Source organism: Antennarius striatus, chromosome 21, assembly GCF_040054535.1.
Source record: "Antennarius striatus isolate MH-2024 chromosome 21, ASM4005453v1, whole genome shotgun sequence".
NCBI lineage: Eukaryota > Metazoa > Chordata > Actinopteri > Lophiiformes > Antennariidae > Antennarius > Antennarius striatus.
In genome coordinates this window covers 917,201-936,150 of record NC_090796.1, presented here as the reverse complement: position 1 = coordinate 936,150, position 18,950 = coordinate 917,201, and the positions used below count along the sequence as shown (strand labels likewise).

At 39.3% G+C, this 18,950-nt stretch overlaps 1 protein-coding gene across 3 annotated transcripts; it reads left to right on the top strand.

The window, feature by feature from the left end:
- The first annotated feature begins 101 nt into the window (after positions 1 to 101).
- On the top strand, positions 102 to 18,189 carry LOC137588436 (signal transducer and activator of transcription 5B-like). 3 transcript variants are annotated; one of them, XM_068305532.1, is made up of 20 exons: positions 102 to 287; positions 1,104 to 1,238; positions 4,577 to 4,733; positions 5,983 to 6,072; positions 6,446 to 6,623; positions 6,806 to 6,936; positions 7,420 to 7,571; positions 8,755 to 8,910; positions 10,291 to 10,470; positions 11,251 to 11,338; positions 12,098 to 12,220; positions 12,428 to 12,520; positions 13,010 to 13,216; positions 13,449 to 13,543; positions 14,337 to 14,479; positions 15,012 to 15,167; positions 15,300 to 15,351; positions 16,253 to 16,360; positions 17,032 to 17,157; positions 17,253 to 18,189. In XM_068305532.1, exons 2-19 carry the CDS (start codon positions 1,111 to 1,113, stop codon positions 17,153 to 17,155), a joined length of 2,361 nt encoding a protein of 786 aa, XP_068161633.1. In that variant the 5' UTR covers positions 102 to 287; positions 1,104 to 1,110; the 3' UTR covers positions 17,156 to 17,157; positions 17,253 to 18,189. The 3 variants fall into 3 exon arrangements, with proteins under 3 accessions (XP_068161633.1, XP_068161631.1, XP_068161630.1); XM_068305530.1 differs by having other exon boundaries at positions 1,107 to 1,238; positions 17,032 to 18,189; XM_068305529.1 differs by having other exon boundaries at positions 17,032 to 18,189.
- Positions 18,190 to 18,950: the final 761 nt, after the last annotated feature.

Genomic DNA, 18,950 nt, shown 5'->3' with positions numbered 1-18,950 from the left:
GATACCGTATAGTAAACGGGCTTCAAAATACAGCAGCTTCAAAGTACAGAATTAGTGGTTTTAATTCTTTTTAGAAGGTTTTAGACTTTTGTTTTGAAATTGCAGACCGGAAGTTGGCGATGTTCTCCGGATTAGCTTGACGCTTAGCAGCTGGAGCTGCTGGAAAAACCCAAAACGCTTTCAGAAATGTGATGTGCAGGTCCGCTCAGCTGTCAGGCGTGAAATGTGTGTGTGCTCCGCTGCTTGTTCGTGGTTTTTCTTTCATGTGCGCTGAAATCCCTGAAGCGGTGAGTAGAAGTTGCTGTTCGTGAAGTTTGGGCTAAATGCGAGCTAGCTTAGCTTTGCTAGCCAACTAACAAGAGTTATCCAGTTTAATGTAACGACGCTCGACCGGGCGTGTGTGGAGCCGTTCAGCAGTAACGGGGGGATCCAGTTGTTGTTAGTGTGGTGCATGTCGTCTCTATTCGCTAAAACATTGTTAGCATGTTAGCAAGCAGAGCTATGTGTCCAACTTGTTGGAGTGGACTTCCGGTGTGGGGCTGACGCGCTAACTTGGTTGTGCTCCAGGGGGTCACACCAACACTTCACACACACGGAGAATAATGTCACAAGTGTTATTGAAGGGACGTCAGTTAATCACTACACAACTTTTATAAGTTTTTTTAATTCAAATTAAATCTAAAATTGACTATAATAGGGGATCCGTTCAGCACACGCGTGTTGATGCTGATGTAGGCCGCTGCGCTGCTGTTAGGATGTGTTGGAACAGAGTTCTAAAAAATAAACCAACAGGTAGCTCCAACCAGCACTTTGGTTGTTACCACAATGCTTCTGTCGTCTATTTAGCTCTTTAAAGTACTATAATAAATAGGTAAAAACGAAATTGTCGCAATAAAGGTCATTCTTTATTTAATTTTTGGATATGAACGTGTAGTAATTACTGTATGTTTGATGGCTCCTATAGATATAATCCATTCAGATTCATATCTGAATGGATTATCTCGTTATTATCACTTTTCAGGTTCTTAGGTTAGTTTAACACAAATATAGGCTCAGTAAGACTTCAGCTCCTGATCTGTCTCATAGCATCTTCCCTCTGTCAGCAGCATCATGGCGATGTGGATCCAAGCCCAGCAGCTTCAGGGTGATGCCCTGCACCAAATGCAGGCGCTGTACGGCCAGCACTTCCCAATAGAAGTGAGGCACTACCTGGCCCAGTGGATTGAGACCCAGTGCTGGTAAGAAATGGATTTTTAGTTGATTATAAATAACACTGTAAAATCTGCTATAAGTTAAATTCAAATATGATTCAAATCTGGCAATTGGAGGGGTGGTGGGGATGGGCGCCTATCATTGTTGATATTTGATGGAAGGGTGAAGTTTCTGATGATTTTTCGATTGATCATTTTCTCATTTTAATGGACACACCTGTTATTAATGTAAATTTACAATCAGCCAATCACAGAACAGCAGCTCACGTAGACAGTAAGAAATGAAATGGATTTGTCCAGAGTTGCTTTGGTTTCAGTGATGAGAACCTTTGTTTTATTGCTGTTGAGTCTGAGAAACTTCTGAAAGAACATTTCAGAAGACAATCAGAGGGTAGATGGATGAAGGCACGACTTAATTTTCAAGAACAGGACTGGATGCGTCCGTCTAGCAATAAATGTACACACTGAATTTCCTGAAATCTGATCAAATGGTATTTAGGTTAGATGATGGTTAGCGTTGGGGATAACCAATTGCCCTGAGAAACAGCAGAAATGACTGGGGCTACCAGTTTGACACACAGTCCTGAAATAACACATGTGCTCACATTTACCTTTAGTTTTATATTACTGTATAATTAATAATTACTATAAACATTCATCTATGTGAAGACACTGATCATGTTATTGATTTGTCACAGTAATAAACAATGATTTAACAACAAGGAAGCATAAATATGAATTTGAAACACTTTATTTTTATGAATCTCTGAAAGTAGTTACATTTTCAAATGATCACTTCTACACTTTCAATAGCCACTAACAATTTTTTAACAAATACATACATACAAATATACGAAACATGCAACAATTGACTTCAAGATTTAACTGACTTCATCACCAAATCAGCAACATTTTTAACAAAGTTATCATATCTAACGTTTAACAAACACATTTGTCAAGATTTTTCAATAACTGAGTTCAACTTTTCCATGTTTCCACTGAGAACATCTGGAATTGTTTTTGTTTATTTGTTTTTTGCCTGTTTGTGGGAACTCTGGCATTTCAAGCTGTTCACCAGTGTATTGTAATCTGGTGTGTAACCTGAAACTGCAACTCTTGAGTCTTGCAGATGTGCATCAGTGAGGCGTGTTCTGTGTTTGTTCTTTATGAAGTTTGTTTCAGAAAAGACTGATTCACAAAGATAAGTTGAACCAAACAGCCTAGAAACCTTCAGAGCTGCTGTGCACACAACTCTGTACTTTTCTGTCAACATGGCACTAAACATTTGGTGCAGCCTGATACACTTTGAGGTGGAGGTCATTTTGCAATGTTATAATTTCTTAGTTGCTCAGCAATGCATGTTGAGTTCACAGGAAAGGAGTGGATATGAACGACACTAATGGCTCAAGCTGATCGAGGTCATAAACCTGTTCTCAAACTCTTGTCCAAGTCTATTTATGACTTCAGAGTACTTTCCTGCAACTTTTCAAATGTCTTGGATGCAGAAGCATTGTATTTCAGCACCGTCTGCACAGACGGAAAGGGCAGCACCATTTTCTCTGTAAATACACAGAGAAAATGTTTATCTGGGCTTTAAATGCATTTAAAACACTTATCATGTCTACAACAGTCTTACCTTAACTGAGGAGCTCACATTTCAAATGGTTCAGTTTCCCAGTAATGTCTGTCTGTTAAAGAGCAATGTTTAATTTAATTTAGTATTTTTCTTTTTAATCTGTTTTCTATTTTTATTTATTTATTTTTTTCAAGTTGTGGGGGATGGGGAATATGGGTTCTTGATTTTGTTTTGTTTTAATATTATATTCCTATATACACAATTTCACTTTGCTTAAAATTCTATGTTGTGTGAAATTAATAAATGCTTTAATAAAAATATCTTTTAAAAAAAAAAAGTGAGATCAAGTGTCCACTCAGTGAGGTGTCTTTGCCTTTGGGCTTCACAAACTCTTTGACTTCAGCCAAAAGTGGGAAAAAAACTCAAAACTCATCCTCTGCTGAGCCGTTGGATTTCTATGTGTAGCCACCGGTCACCGTGTTCAGCTGACGTCTCCTTCGATCGTACCTTGAATGTTCTGTGCTGTTAGCTCTGGAGGTGATGCTGTTTATGATCATTACGACGGTCATGATGTGCCAAAGTCATATCATCTTTGCACATAAGTCAAATCATCTTTGCACCTAACTCCTGCTGGCGAATGATGCAGTGGTGATTCATGAAGTTTGGGAAGTCCGGGTCACCTTTACAGTGAGCGATGAATCCTGTATGTCAGGCGATCGTAGCAGGAGCCCCGTCTGCAGTTACCGCTACCAACTTCTCCAAGAAGTACTTTTTCTCTGCAAAAACGTCCTTCAGTGCATTATAGATGTTGATTCTCCTTGTAGTTGTCTTTAAGGGAAGGAGTGTCAGGAGTTTTTCTTTTGTTGAGAATTCTTCAAATACCATGCGGATAGAGACCATCAGCTCTGATTTACCGCTGCTGTCCACAGGGATGAAGAATCACCTGAACTTCGCAAGATCCCGGTCCAGCTGATCGGCCAAGTTTCCGGAGATATCCGACACTCTTCTGACCATTGTTGATACCCCAGTTGGACATTGGAGAGAGTGGACCCCGCCTCAAAGTGTGTCAGGCTGCTCCAAAAGTTTGGTGCCTTGTTGACCCAGAAAAGTTGTGTGCACAGCAGCTCTGAAGGTTTCTAGACTGTTTGGTTCAACTTATCTTTGTGAATCCGTCTTTTCTGAAACAAACTTTATCAAGAACAAACACAGAACATGCCTCACCGATACACATCCGGACATTACATCCATATTCCTCGACTTTTCTGTAAGCAGTTTTTGTAATTATCATCGTTGTTTCTTTGAAAACCTCCCTATCTGAAAATGCCTTTGTTTGCTTTTTGGGAGTTTTTCACTGATCTTGTGGAAAAAGACTGCTGTTGGCACAACCCTGCCTTTAACTCATGAGCTTTTTCTGCTCTTACTGCACTGCCCCATGGGTAGGTAGTATGGTACCAACATTGTGTTGCTTTGCTATAGCCACAGTCACCCTGAAAATGAGACACAGGCAGGAACTTTTCACAGTGGTAAAAAAGAACTCTCCCTCCTTTTGGAATGTGAACAGCACTGGCCACACCTCACAGGGTTAATTAGCTGGGACAAGACCAACCAACAGTAGAACTGAAGAAGCCTCTTGGATGAGAGGTGAAACGTTTTCAAGGAACTTTCTTAAAGTCCAGTGGATTGATTTAAACAGCTTTGGAGAACCTTGACTTGGGTAAATGAGAACCTATGCAGATATCCTGCCTCTGTATTCATTTAACATCTAAACACGTATTTCGTCCTTCCTCAGGGATTCTGTGGAGTTGGACAATCCAGCAGAGGAGGCCAAAGCCAAGCACCTACTGGATAATCTGGTGGCAGAGTTGCAGAGAAAAGCCCAGGTTCAGGGAGGAGAGGATGGGTTTCTGCTTAAGATCAAGTTGGGCCACCATGCCAACCAGCTGAAGGTACCATTCAGCTGCTTAAAGACCAAAAAATACGGTTCCATGCTTCAGCTAGTTTCACCAACGACTGGAACTTTGTGTTGAGACAGTTTAACACAGTTAATCAGGCATCAATGTCTTGATTTTCTCTGATGCGCCAAACATATATCAGTGTTTTCTTTCATTTCTTAACTGATTGCGAGGTTCTTTGTCTCAGAGTGACACCATGTGTGCTCGGGGGGGTGCTCTGACATGCACATACTTTCCAAAATTGTTAGCTGATGCAAACTCTCCATCTTTTTGTCACGCTCCATCTTCCTCCTCAACAACTTCCTGCTCCTCCGCTTTTACACGCTGATCCTGTTGATGCTGCCCCCTAACTGGATCAGTTGACATTACACTAAATTCCATGATTAAAAGCCTGATTTTTACTGACAGTATAGATGCCAATGGCAGCCAGTGAGTTATTAATAAAAACCTTCATTTAAAAACTACATTTTGTGTTCACTGGTGTTTTTTGACTAATATTAAATTTTGTCTGATGATCTGAAACAAATATTTAAGTTTAACAAACATGGAAAAATCTAAGAACTCATGAAAGTGGCAAACACTTTTTTCACATCACTGTATGTGAGTGTTGGTATATGCAATTTCCTTTGGGTAAATACATAAAATAGTCTGTCTATATTAGGTATTTTATTAACTCTACAGTGGTATATCCTTTTCATTACCAGTGTTTGTAGGCACAAATCATAATAATAATTGTGATGCTGAAATATGATTTTCTGAGTTATGAAATGACAGTTTCTGCCGTCACAATACTTCCACAACCCTACATTTTCCCTTTTTGTCGCGTTGCTGTCTGTTTTGTTTGCCTCATTTGACAGGTGTCTCTGTGATTATGATTTTACACAGTACTTAGATTTTAGTTTTTTTGCTGTTGTGCAGAAGGAAGATTTTGACCTTATGCTACCTCCTATCACCATATTTTTGCATCATTTTTTAAAATATAGTCAGCATTTCTTCAAAGCAGTAGACACATGATGGACTGTTAGAGGTAGGAGTGATTCAGGAGGGACCCTCCAGTCCAAGACTTACCGTAGTGGACTGAGCTGCTGCCCCTTTTTTTTCCTTTTAAATTTTAATTTAAAAAAATTAAATAAATTTAGGCAGATATATTAAATTTAAGTCAACAGTGGCCAGATTATTGGTGTCACATTGAGAGAAAAATCCTATGAATGACTGTGTTTGTGTGTGTGTGGTTTCTTTGCAGAGCACGTATGACCGCTGTCCGTTGGAGCTGGTGCGCTGCATAAAACACATTCTGCAGTCAGAGCAGAGGCTGGTTGAAGAAGCTACCAATGTAAGTGTGAAGGTTGTTCATGTGTCTTCGGCTGTGTTCACACCTGCTATGACCAGTGGGCAGCTTTTCGTATAAAGAATACATCCAAGATGGAGTGAGAATGCATTTGAGATCCAATCAGTCAAACCAGATTGAAGGAGAGTGTGTTGTTTATGACCCCCGTCTTTTAGCAGCGTCAGTGCTAAGTCTATCTATCCGTTTGGAATATCCTCTGAAACTACCATATTTTGAAGAGAGAAGAAATGCGTGTGGCCATCACTGGTGAACAGTACAATGCACATGATCATGACATGAACATGACCACGATAAAGAGACAAAAGGTGCATAGATGAGCAGATGGAAACATCTGGATATTTGTAATTGTCTTTTGTAGGACAGCTCTGGGGGTGCAGTGCAGGCTATGGACAGCCTGTCGCAGCGGCACCAGCAGATCAACCAGACCTTTGAGGAGCTGCGCCTGGCGACACAGGAGGCTGAGAATGAACTTAGAAAGCTGCAGCACAGCCAGGAGTACTTCATCATTCAGTACCAGGAGAACTTGCGTATCCAGGGTAAAGCATACCCACACGAGTGAACACAGGCAAATACAGACACTGACTCTGTTCCTATGGTTGAAGTTACCAGTGTGCTACACTGACACATGCATTTTTAGAGGAAGACCTGTTGACAGGGCTTTTTTAAATGTAACCTTGGGTGCCTTACATGTTACATGTTGTCCTGTTTGCTCTGTTAGCTCAGTTGAGCAGCCTGTCGTCACTGCCTCCAGCTGAGCGCTCCCAGCGGGAGAACACTCTGCAGAGCAAGAGGACCACTGTAGAGGCCTGGCTCGCTCGAGAGGCCAGCACACTGCAGAAATACAGGCTTGTGAGAATACACACACACACACACACACACATTCACATGCACATGGTAACTCTGAAGTAAGACATAATTATATAATTTGTATACGCACAAATTGTACGGGAAAATATTTACATGTTCCATAAGTATGTTTTGCATTCTCATTTGCAGGGTTAAAAATCATCTGGATTTTTACAATTCTGCAATTTTGATTCTGCCATATACACTAGTTTGAATACCAGTACTTATGATACTAAAACTGCATCTATTATTTTAGACTAATTCTAGTTTTGAAGCAAGAACTTGTTTCAAAATGCATTTAACAGTGAAATTATATCAATAAATTAAGATTTTCAATCCATCTTCAGTGGATGAGTGGTGAAGCGTCATCAAGCTTTTTTACTGTCCAGTTTTTTTTTTCAATGCAGAAATCTACCAAGATCTGGATGACTCTTCACAGTACTGCACAGATGGTTGCCTGTATGTGTCTGACTGGTGTCTTTACAGGATCTGTCAGAACAACACCAGAAGACCCTGACCCTGCTGAGGAAGCAGCAGACTCTAATTCTGGACGAGGAACTCATCCAGTGGAAGAGGAGGCAGCAGCTTGCTGGGAACGGCGGTTCTCATGAGGGAACGCTGGATGTTCTCCAGTCCTGGTACATTTTACACATACTCATTCATTATTTCAACCAGCATATGGAATTAAAAGTTTAAATAGTTGATTATAACCTTCATGCCCTGCATTCAAATAATCAGCATTAAGATACAAAAGCATCCTTTTAAAAAATGGTAAATGTATAAATGTTCATACATACAAATGTAATATTTTCACATAATTATATTTTTCATAAATCTTTTAATCAACATCCATCCCGTTTATAATTATCTCACAGTTTTTAACCCTTTAAATGTCAGTTTGTAGTGCTGTGTCCAAAGCAATGCCTCATTCTGCTCTAGGATTAAAGCATGTGTGTTACGTATGCAGGTGTGTGAGCGAGAGACTGCTTCATCCACAGGAGGTGCAGCGATAGGATTTGTGGGCTTTGCAAATGTATTTTCTACACTTGCAGCAGGTGTTAGTGGCGTTCCTAGTTGGTCTGCTGACTACACAGTCGTCAGGGTTTGGAGGTTCCCTGGGCAATCCCTGGTGCTACCTGCCCTCCTCTTGCTTTGCCTTCCTGTAATCTGCCCTGCTTCCACATTATTAGGGTAGCACTAACCCATCCATAACACAAAGGAATTGAAATTGACAATAAAGATGTAATCAGGTAACCTTAGTTGAGACCAGTAGGGATTTTGGCAACAGCTGCAGGTGCCCACACACTGCAAGGAAAGACAAATCAAGAAACAAATACACATGGGCTATTCTTCCTAATAAATGCAGTAAATATATTTTTGCAAACAAATTCTGTATTCAAGTGTGTGCATAAATAATATATACTTTATCAAGTCTGTATGCAAGAAAATTTACAGCTGTTGTCATCAAGGATTACTTTATGGCTGAGAACCTACTGACTAGTTAAATACTATTTTTCTTAATACTTTTCTGTGTTTTTATGCTGTCAATGTTATGCGTCATCTTCATTCACATTTGTTTTTATTGTAGCTCAGCTTTGTGATCTACTTTACATTGACCTTTGTCTGACATTTAACAACAGATATGCTAATATTTGGATTTTGTTACAAATAAAGTTCCTTAAGACACCTTGCAACATAGGGTTTATTCAGACACGTATAGTATATGAATACAATTTTCACATTGATGAACCGCTCTGCTTTGTTTTCTTCTCTTTTACATCCACTCTTTTACGGTGTTATCGCCTCATCTCTGTTTACCAGGTGTGAGAAGCTGGCTGACCTGATCTGGCAGAACCGACAACAGCTCCGGCGCTGTGAGCATCTCACCCAGCAGCTGCCTCTGCCGGGCCCCATGGAGGAGCTGCTGAGTAAACTCAATGCTGACATCACTGATATCATTTCTGCTTTGGTCACCAGGTTAGATCCACACTTGACCTGTTTAGTGTTGTTTGGACGTTGTGGTTTTCTGCTAGTGTATATGCTTAAACAGTCCGAAAGAGGTGAATACGATTTGATCACTGTTCCAGTCTTTCTCTTGCACACTTGCACAAACATGCTCTCTTCCTGTTCTACTAGTCATTATCAAAGTTCTCATCAACTAATCAAATGATGTACGGTGTTCTCGTCAGTGTGTGTCCTTGCGTCCTTGACGCACATTTTTTAACAGGGACGCACGATCATCAGACAACACAAGCTTTAAATACCTAGAATAAAATAAATTGATGCCACCTTTTTCCGCGATATGATATTGGTAAAAAATGCACTTCCATTCATCAAAAATGTTCACAATTTATCCATTTCTCCACTTAAATTTCGAACCCAGAAATCACTATTGTGTTTTGATTTTATGCAAATTTCTCGTTATGAGACTTCCTGCGTGATTCAGTCTTATTAAAACTGACCACATAGCAACACGACGTCTGCTGGTTTTGCACACTGCATTGAGAGAGCGAGGAGTTAGTCTTACATTATCATCATGCCCCCGAAACAGATGCAACAGTTGGAGAAAAACCAAGTGTTAACCAGTACTTTCTTGAGTAAAAAACAACCAAAAATTAATGAAGAAAGAGATACAGATATTACTGTGGACAGTACGGAAGAAGATGCAAACGAAGCCAGGCGAAAACCAGCAAATATCCAAACAGTTGTACCGGCAATGGATGCGATTGTTTCCATGGGTGAGGCACGACTAAATGTCAGCACCCAAGACAAAATATTGAGGGTGCAGCTTACAAAAAATGTGTGTGGAGAAGGTTGTCAGCTTGGTTCAGTGTCCACAGGAGAATATATGAATTAAAGGCAAAGAAAACTATTGAGTGAAAAGCAAAAGTGAAAAAACTGTATTAAATCTTTCTTTATGTCTGAAAAGTTTTTTTTTTTTTTAAAGAATGACTACCAGGAAATAACATTTTGATAAAAATAATATATATTTTACTCTGTTTACATCATTATTAATGAAATCATTGAAATTATTAGTTTGTTTAGTTTTTATATTGTACTATTGCAACACTCAATCCTTGTTATTACTTTTGGGATGCACAATTTTTCTTGAAGCGCATCCCGTGGATGCACTACTTTCTGGCGGTAACATGAACTCTAGATGTATGTGTGTATTTTTACCATAATGCAAAATAATTGTGCATTAAATAATCTGATCACTAATAAGTCATTCTTACCCTCAACCTTTCACATGTAAGCTGGTATCATGCATCCCAAAGTATTTGTATTTATGATTTATGATCGTATCTGTGACTGGCTTTGGATGACCACATCATTATTTTATCTTTGTCACTACAGTACCTTCATCATTGAAAAGCAGCCGCCCCAGGTATTAAAGACCCAGACCAAGTTTGCAGCCACAGTGCGTCTCCTGGTGGGGGGGAAGCTTAATGTCCACATGAATCCACCTCAAGTTAAGGCTGTCATTGTTAGTGAGCAGCAAGCCAAAGCCCTGCTGAAGAATGAGAGCACACACAGGTGAGGAACACATGGCATTAGTACCTGTTTTGGACTGGCTTTTTTTCAGTAATAAATGACTATTTCAAACAATTAAATTGGTATTTAATAATCTTAATAATTCATTTTATTTGATAGGTGCTTTTCTTGACACCCAAAGGTGCCTTACACCAGAGATGAAAACATAAATGCAAATACATTTAATTACATTAAAATACGTATTAAAAGGACAGTGCAGCACAGATGAAAACAGCATTAGCATGTGAAGTTAGAAAAGCATCAGTAAAGGAAAGGAAATGGATTCCAAGGGACATCATCAGGAAGGTGGAAATCCCCAACAATTAAATTCATTTCCACTTCGATGATAGAAGACAAAATGTTAATGATCTAGGACTCGAAGGCAGAACATTTCAGAGTTTATCAGAACAATCCAGTCCTGCACAGAGGAAAGCCAATCGAGACGTCCTATAGCAGAAATTTGTCAGTATTAGTGAGACCAAAAAATACCAGATTGGAAGACATTTCCCCCACTCAGTTAAATTATTTCAGAATCAATTTTGTTTCAATGCCTCAAACATGTGAGGACATTTGATCTGGTGAAATGTCTTTTTTGCATGTGGAGAGATAAGACAGTGTGTGTCCCCGTCGTGAGCGAAATGTATTTGAAAGCTGACCAACATTACTATGTAAATACCCATCAGAGATAAATCCAGTGTAGTAATGATGTGTAATTGTTGAATTATGATTACCCAATTTAAATAGGTATTCTGAGTATTTTTAAATGTTTTCTTTTGTGTACAGTGAAAGCAGCGGAGAAATCCTGAATAACAACTGTGTAATGGAGTATCAACAGGCCACTGGTACCCTCAGTGCACACTTCAGAAACATGGTGAGGGGTGTATTGGCTTTATGATGCATGTGTTTCTGTTAAACTATTTTAAAGTGTCATTTGATAGTAATGGTGGAATTGTTTCAGTGGTAGGATTGTTGAGGTGCTATGAGGTGTTCAGAGATTTTGTTTTTTGCACTGTTTCTTCAAGGAACTAAATTTTATTTGTTCAACAAATACTTCATTACAGTGGAATAATGAAAGTTAATATTAAGTGGGGTTATGATTGGAAAGTCCTTCTTTTCAAAATAAAAAAAATAAACAACATAATTGTACACGTCTTTTTCCACTACGCTTAAGGACATCATGTCCTTGACAGAATTAGGTGATTTAATTTATTTTTTTGGATGGGGTTGAATTGAAATCTGTACGCTAATGGTTGTGGGTTGAAGCGAATCAGGTGTGTCTTTTATTAAATTTGCCTGATTCTAATGAATTAGCAGAAGAATATAATAAACTGAATGATGACATGGTAGTTTTATCACACAAGAATTATCATATAATTTTGTCATAAAACTAAGGCTTATCAGTATCAGAGGCTATGGAAAATTATTTCCTACAATGAAGAATCAGATCTGGAGCTCAGTGAGGTCAGCGTGTAGTAAACATTGTAAGAGTCACTATAGAGAGTGAGTTTTTTCAGTTTTTGGTAGCAGTTACAAGATGAGAGTGAATGTTAAAGCATCAGAATAGATGTGATGAAAGCCAACAAACAAGTCACTCTTGGTTTGTATCTGAAGTGTGTGTTTGTGTTTACAGTCGCTGAAGCGAATCAAGCGCTCTGATCGTCGAGGTGCAGAGTCTGTGACGGAGGAGAAGTTCACAGTTCTGTTTGAGTCTCAGTTCAGCGTCGGAGGCAATGAGCTCGTCTTCCACGTCAAGGTGATCAAAGCAGACTTTTGATGTTTTGTACTGGTGAATAACATGTTCACAACTGGGAAGATGCGTCTCTTTAGTCCTCAGCCATTCGCTGCTGCTTTTTTCTCTGTCTCCTTTGGAAAGCTTCAAACATTAACAATAATGACATTATTTCTCTGGGTATGAAATGTTGTTCCTCCCTGACGTTACAGTCTCTTTGTGTGTCTTTAGACTTTATCTCTGCCTGTGGTCGTGATTGTACACGGCAGTCAGGACAACAACGCCACGGCAACAGTCCTGTGGGACAATGCCTTCGCTGAGCCGGTGAGTTAGTTAGTTTCTAGCACACAGTTTTTCTGTAGTACTTTGGCATTAAAATTACCGATCTCCTTGTGTCAGCTGTTGTTAATGAATTATTCAAATTACTCAAGAAGAGCAACAAAAAAAAGTGATTTAGGTGTTTTGCTTCTCATCCACGAGACTTCTTCAGTTCAATGCTGCATTGTCTAAAACCCAAAACCAGTGAAGCTCGCATGTTGTGTAAATCGTAAATAAAAACAGAATACCGTACAATAATTTGCAAATCCTTTTCAACTTATATTCAATTGAATACACAGCAAAGACAAGATACTTAATGTTCGAATTTAGACACTTTATTTTCCTTTGCACATAATCATCAACTTAGAATTTAATGGCAGCAACGTATAGCAAAACAGTTGCCACAGGGGCATTTTGACCACTGTGTTATGTCGAAGCTTTTCATTGGAATTCTTTCCCATTCTTGCTTGATGCTTGATGATTTCATCTCCACAGGGTCGGGTGCCTTTCATTGTTCCAGACAAGGTCCTGTGGCCCCAGCTGTGTGAGACCCTCAACATAAAGTACAAGGCAGAGATGCATAGCAGCCGAGGCCTGTCAGAGGATAACTTTGTGTTCTTGGCACAGAAGGCTTTTACAAGCTGCAGCAACAACCCTGAGGACTACCGCAGTATGACCATATCCTGGGCCCAGTTCAACAGGGTGAGGCTAGCTCATACAACAGCAGACTGACAGCATTCCATCAGTTCTCACACAAAAGCGCACCCTTATCAGCTGTGTGCACTAAACAGTTTGTGATGAAGTTGTATCAAAGCATTATGTTTCAATGGAATCACAAAACCTTTCATAATATTTTCATAATGTTTTGCTAATTCAGAGTATCCTTTCTTGTGTAGATCTGAAATTACTGATGAATTATGTTTTATTTGTACAGGAAAGTTTACCTGGACGCAACTTCACCTTCTGGCAGTGGTTTGATGGAGTTATGGAGCTCATGAAGAAACATCTCAGGCCTCACTGGAATGATGGGTGACGACTCATGCTAACGACTAATCTAAATATCAGTGTTGAAGCTGAACTCCTTGAACTCATTCTTTGCTTGTACTCAATTTGATTACACCAAACTTGTATAATGGAGCAATTTTTCTGGTAATGGTGGCTCAAAATCCAATCCAATCCACTTTATTTATAAAGCAAAATTTAAATAAACACAAGGTTTCCAAAGTGCTGCACAGTCACTAGATAAAAACACAACAGATGCGCCATAAAACCATGAACATAATACAGTTAAATAAAATATCAAATAACAATACAATAAAATAACTTAAAATAAGTTAAAAGCTGAAATAAAATCAGATCAAAACATGTAAAATAATGTGAAATGTTATACAAAACACTCTAAATGGTCAAACGCCAGGGAAATCAGGTGGGTTTTAAGAAGAGATTTAAAATGCGACAGTGAAGAAGCCCATTCCATGATTTAGGAGCTGATACCGAAAATGTGCGGTATCATTAGGATTACCTTTCTAATAGCTTTGCTTCCTGTCTATTCTTCGCTACAAGAGGATATCACAAAAACCCTGACCATCAAGTACATAAAGAATAACATGAACCTGTAGAGGAGTCTAATAGTTCATAATGTGGTTTTTAACAATTTATATTTCTGAAACTTATTTATCTTATTTTTGTTCTTATTAAATATGAAGTTGAGTTTTGTTGTTTTTTTTGCAAACTTTTTTGTAAACTTTGACAGAACATGACTTTGTGTATACCTTCAGCTACGACAGAGGTTTCACTGTCTTTTCGTTCTATTTGTTCCTAGGGCCATCCTAGGCTTTGTGAACAAGCAACAGGCTCAGGATATGCTGCTTTCCAAACCCAATGGCACTTTTCTGCTGCGGTTCAGTGACTCAGAGATTGGAGGCATCACCATCGCCTGGGTGGCAGAGAACCCCAACAAAGCAGGTGACAAAGTGCTGTGCTTTTTTAAAAGTCTGCAGCTGCTGGGATGATGGTCTACATTGCCAGTGTATCCTTGAGTAAGATACTTAATCCTAACTCTCCCTCTCCTCCTCTTTGTTCATGATTTTGTGAAACATGTTTCAAATCTCACCTGGACACTCAGGTATGGTCATGTGGTCTGGGTCTGGTGTTTGGTGGTGACTGAAAGGAGGAGATGGATTTAAGTAGCTATGATCACCTTTATTTCTTGGCTTTGCCTTATGGGAGAATGAACCCGATGAGGTGGTTAAACATGTTTTTAGGATCCTCTTAGCTGTTTTGTGTCATTCTGAAATGTAGCATTTCCTTTTTTTCCTTTTTTGTTTTTGTAAAATTTGCTTCCCATCAGTATCTGCACCTACTAAATGTACAGTAACTTGTATCATGTTCTTACATGAATTGATAATTATGTAAGTCTTCATCATTTGTGTAAGATATTTATTAAAAACCAATAAAAACAGTATGAGAATTATTGTGTGTTCCTCTCTTTGGTTAGCTGAGAGGCTGGTCTGGAATCTTTTGCCCTACACGACCAAGGACTTCACCATCCGTTCCCTGGCTGACCGCATTAGTGACCTCAATCACCTTATGTTCCTCTACCCTGACCGGCCCAAAGGCGAAGTCTTCGCCAAGTACTACACCCCACCACTATGTATGTACTGGCAATGCTTATGTGTGCTTTTTTTTTACTAAGATTGCAGCAGGCTGAAATCCCTGCTGTCTAAACTATCTCACTGAGGTAGATGGGTTGAAATGAAGTTTTAAGCTGTGTGTCTTTTTGCAGCCAAAGCAGTGGATGGATATGTGAAACCACAGATCAAGCAAGTCGTGCCAGAGTAAGTAGTTTTCTGTATTTTTTTCAGACTGCTAAAATTACTAAAGACACACTCGATTTATTGTTTTATTGATTGATTTATTTATTGTGGTTTTAGATAATATATCCCACATTATGAAGCAGTATAAAAGTACGTAATTCCAGGGTTCAGCAGATCCACCAATGATCGTAGGATTGGTGGTTCGATTCCCTCTCCCCTAGGACACAACCTTTCGTTGTGTCCTGGGGGAGGACACTTTCCTTGCCTCCAGCGAGGGACTCGCTGGTGTGTGAATGTGTGTGATTGTTCCGGTGTCGGACGGAGAGGTTGTTGGTGCGGATTGGCTACCACGCCTCCCCAGGGCAGCTGTGACTACACATGCAGTTTAACATCACCATGTTTGAATGAGGAGTGAATGAATCATGGTTCCACTGTAAAAATCAGCTTTGAGTGTCTAGAACACACGTGTCAAACACGTGAAGCCATCCTCACCACTTGGAGCATCATTCCCACAAGCCTCTTGGAAGCACTACTATCAAGCATGCCGAAATGCATTTTTGAGGTGATTCAGAAGAATGGTGCAGCTACTAATCACTGAGTCCTTTTTTGAGAGATTTTGCTTCTTTTTAAGGGGGTTTTGGGGTTTTTTTTAGATGTGGTCTTGAACCTTTGATCAGCTGATCAACAGCCTATTTCAGTTTAATGTTTGTTTGCAATAAATTGTTTATTCAAAATTTTTTGTCCCGTTTCTCCTTTTTTTTATTTTGATGCGCGACTTAGAACCTTAAGATCCAATGCTGAAAAATGTGAATTCTTGCAATGTTTGAAGTGATCTTAACATTTTGACCAGGAGTGTATTTCAGTCACTCCTACAGCTAACGTGATTATTCCCATTCACTCATCTGTGTCATGTCTTTGTTAGATTCACCACCCCAAACCCTGAACCCAATGGAGGAACTCCATCATTTGTGGATCAGGCAGCTTCTCCCTCTGTGAACCACCCCACCAGTTTTGCTGTCTACCCCTCTATGTAAGTACACAGCTTTACTGAATGTGTGTACTGACGATAAGAAGTAAAAGCTACACAGAAAGAGTACTTTAATTTTTGATACTTAACACACATTTTGTCAGTAATGATTTGATGCATTTCTAGAGAAAGATTCCACAGTAAGGAGGAACAATATAAGACAACTTGCATCTGTTGTTCCTTTGTGAAGGCTGAGTAGAATATTGCATAAATATTTAAGATAGTACTTTATTAATCCCGTGGGGAAATTATATTCGCAATTTTTACATTTTGAATGTTTTCCTGTTACCATCTCTGGTGTGATGAAACAAAATCCGAGGTGTTGTGACACCAGGACTCGCTCAGGAGCACGGCACTGGACTATTGGGCCTGTGAGAAGAAGGGATCCTGAAGGAGCCAACAAAACACACACACTCCATTTAATATAATGGAAAAGAGTAGAGAGTAGAGCAGAATATAATTTTATTTATCCCTTAAGGAGGTACCAACAGGGAAATTAATTTTAAAAAATCTGCCTATTAAAACTATTGTATATTATTAAAACAGTATTTTGGAAACTGGTATTTTGCATTTTTATTTGGTAAATAATTGTTCATTTTATCCTATTTTATTACAGATTTGGTTCTTTATATACTGTTTGATGAAAGAGTGGCATCTCTCTCTCTCTCCCCCAGGAGTGACACCATGTTGGATGCAGAGGGGGACTTTGACCTGGACGACACGATGGATGTGGCCCGTCATGTGGAGGAGCTGCTCCGCAGGCCGATGGCCAACCAGTGGAGGAGTCAGCAGTCCTGAAGGTGAACCTCGATCTGCCGCCTGCATTCAGGGAGTTTCCATCTTATCGAATGAAAGACTCACACCTGTGATTTTATTGTTAATGTCTACATTTCAGTTTACTCACCATCTTCAGTTTTAACTGCAGACCAGCTGATGGCTCTTCATTAGAACCTTAATGTTCTCTCCTGCTACCATAGTGTCTCAGGACGGTGATGATAATTCATACATCTTCTGTTCATTCTGTGTATTCACCTGTTCCAGTGAGGCTCTGGGAGACTTCTGCTTTTAAATTGACAGTACCCATGTTTGCTCAACACAACATTGTACATCTACAACTACCAATGACGACTCAGGTGTTGCTTTGAGGAGGCTGTGGCTGTTATGAATGGTCAGCGTATATGTTGGAACCATCAATGCTTTGTATATTATATATCAACTTACCAGCCAACTTCAGTTATCTCATTGCATTATTCTTTGACAGAAGTATTTAATTTTTTACTTCAGCTAATAAGAGTACAATCATTTTGTGAAATGTGGTCATAGTCATTCTGAATCCTGCTCTGCTTCTGATACTGTTTTGGACTTCTCGCACTCATAAATAATGGTAAGCATTGTCTGTTCCCTCTTACAAAACAATACTCACCAAGAAGTGTTAATGACAGGACATTTCACTGTGAAACATAGGGAGATGAATCCAAAGTAACTGGATAACACCTGATGGTTTAAGTGGAGATGGACCTGATTTCTACTTTAATCTCTTGTGCCTTTGTGAGGTTGTGAAATAAAAGCTGAAAAAACCCTAAATCAGCAAATCGAACAAACACCAGCAGTTATGTAATGGCCTTAAAACGACTGTGCTTCTATACTTCCTGTATCTTTTTATCAACTTAGTGTTTGTTTGTTTTTTTCAAACTGAATTAAGATTTCTGGCTTTCTGGTGTCGTTTTGCAGCAGTAAGTCTGTATTTATCAGCTTCTGGTGTACTCGCCTTTCCCTTCAGGTTTGATGTTAATATTTTAGACATGACAATACATTTTTTTCAATTAATCATATTCCTTTTGGCTCCTCTTTTTGTCTCAGTCATGAGTAAAGCCAGTTTTGGCCAGTGTCCACTCCATTGACGTGCGTTACAAAATTATCTTTAAAACCCTTTGGAGGACTCCGACTTCTACGTATTTAGCACAATGTCTTTTATGTCTGATAATTAGTTTCTGATCTGAGAAGAGCAATTTAAACATCTGACATCACAAAGGAATACAAGACAGTCAAGTGCTGCGCTAACAATGAACTCTGGGTAATCAAGGTTGTTCTGAACAGGAAGAAGAGGTGTAGAGGAAGAGTAATGGAGACTGGCAAAGAAAGGCCTGTTATGAAGAATTGTACAGACAAAACAATCACATGACTGGTGAAGTGTGTGTGTGTGTGTGTGTGTGTGTGTGTGTTCATACGTAACATTCCACTTAGTGTTATTATCTGTGAAGCTTGTGTGACTTGATGTTTTTATGTTTAAACCGTGTGTGTGTGTGTGTGTGTGTGTGTGTGTGTGTGTGTGTGTGTGTGCGTGTGTGTGTGTGTGTGTGTGTGTGTGTGTGTGTGTGTGTGTGTGTGTGTGTGTATTTTCACCACTGCACAGCATTTCTGAGAACCGTGAGTCAAAGCTTCTGAGTCAATACATGAGTGTCATTTTTATTACAAGAAGTTTGAACTTTGTTTCCCTCCATCAGCCACAGTTCAGGTTTTATGACATTTCATAAGGTTTAAACCTGTAAATCAGGACCGACCAATCACGTGACAACACGGTTTCCCACGTGAA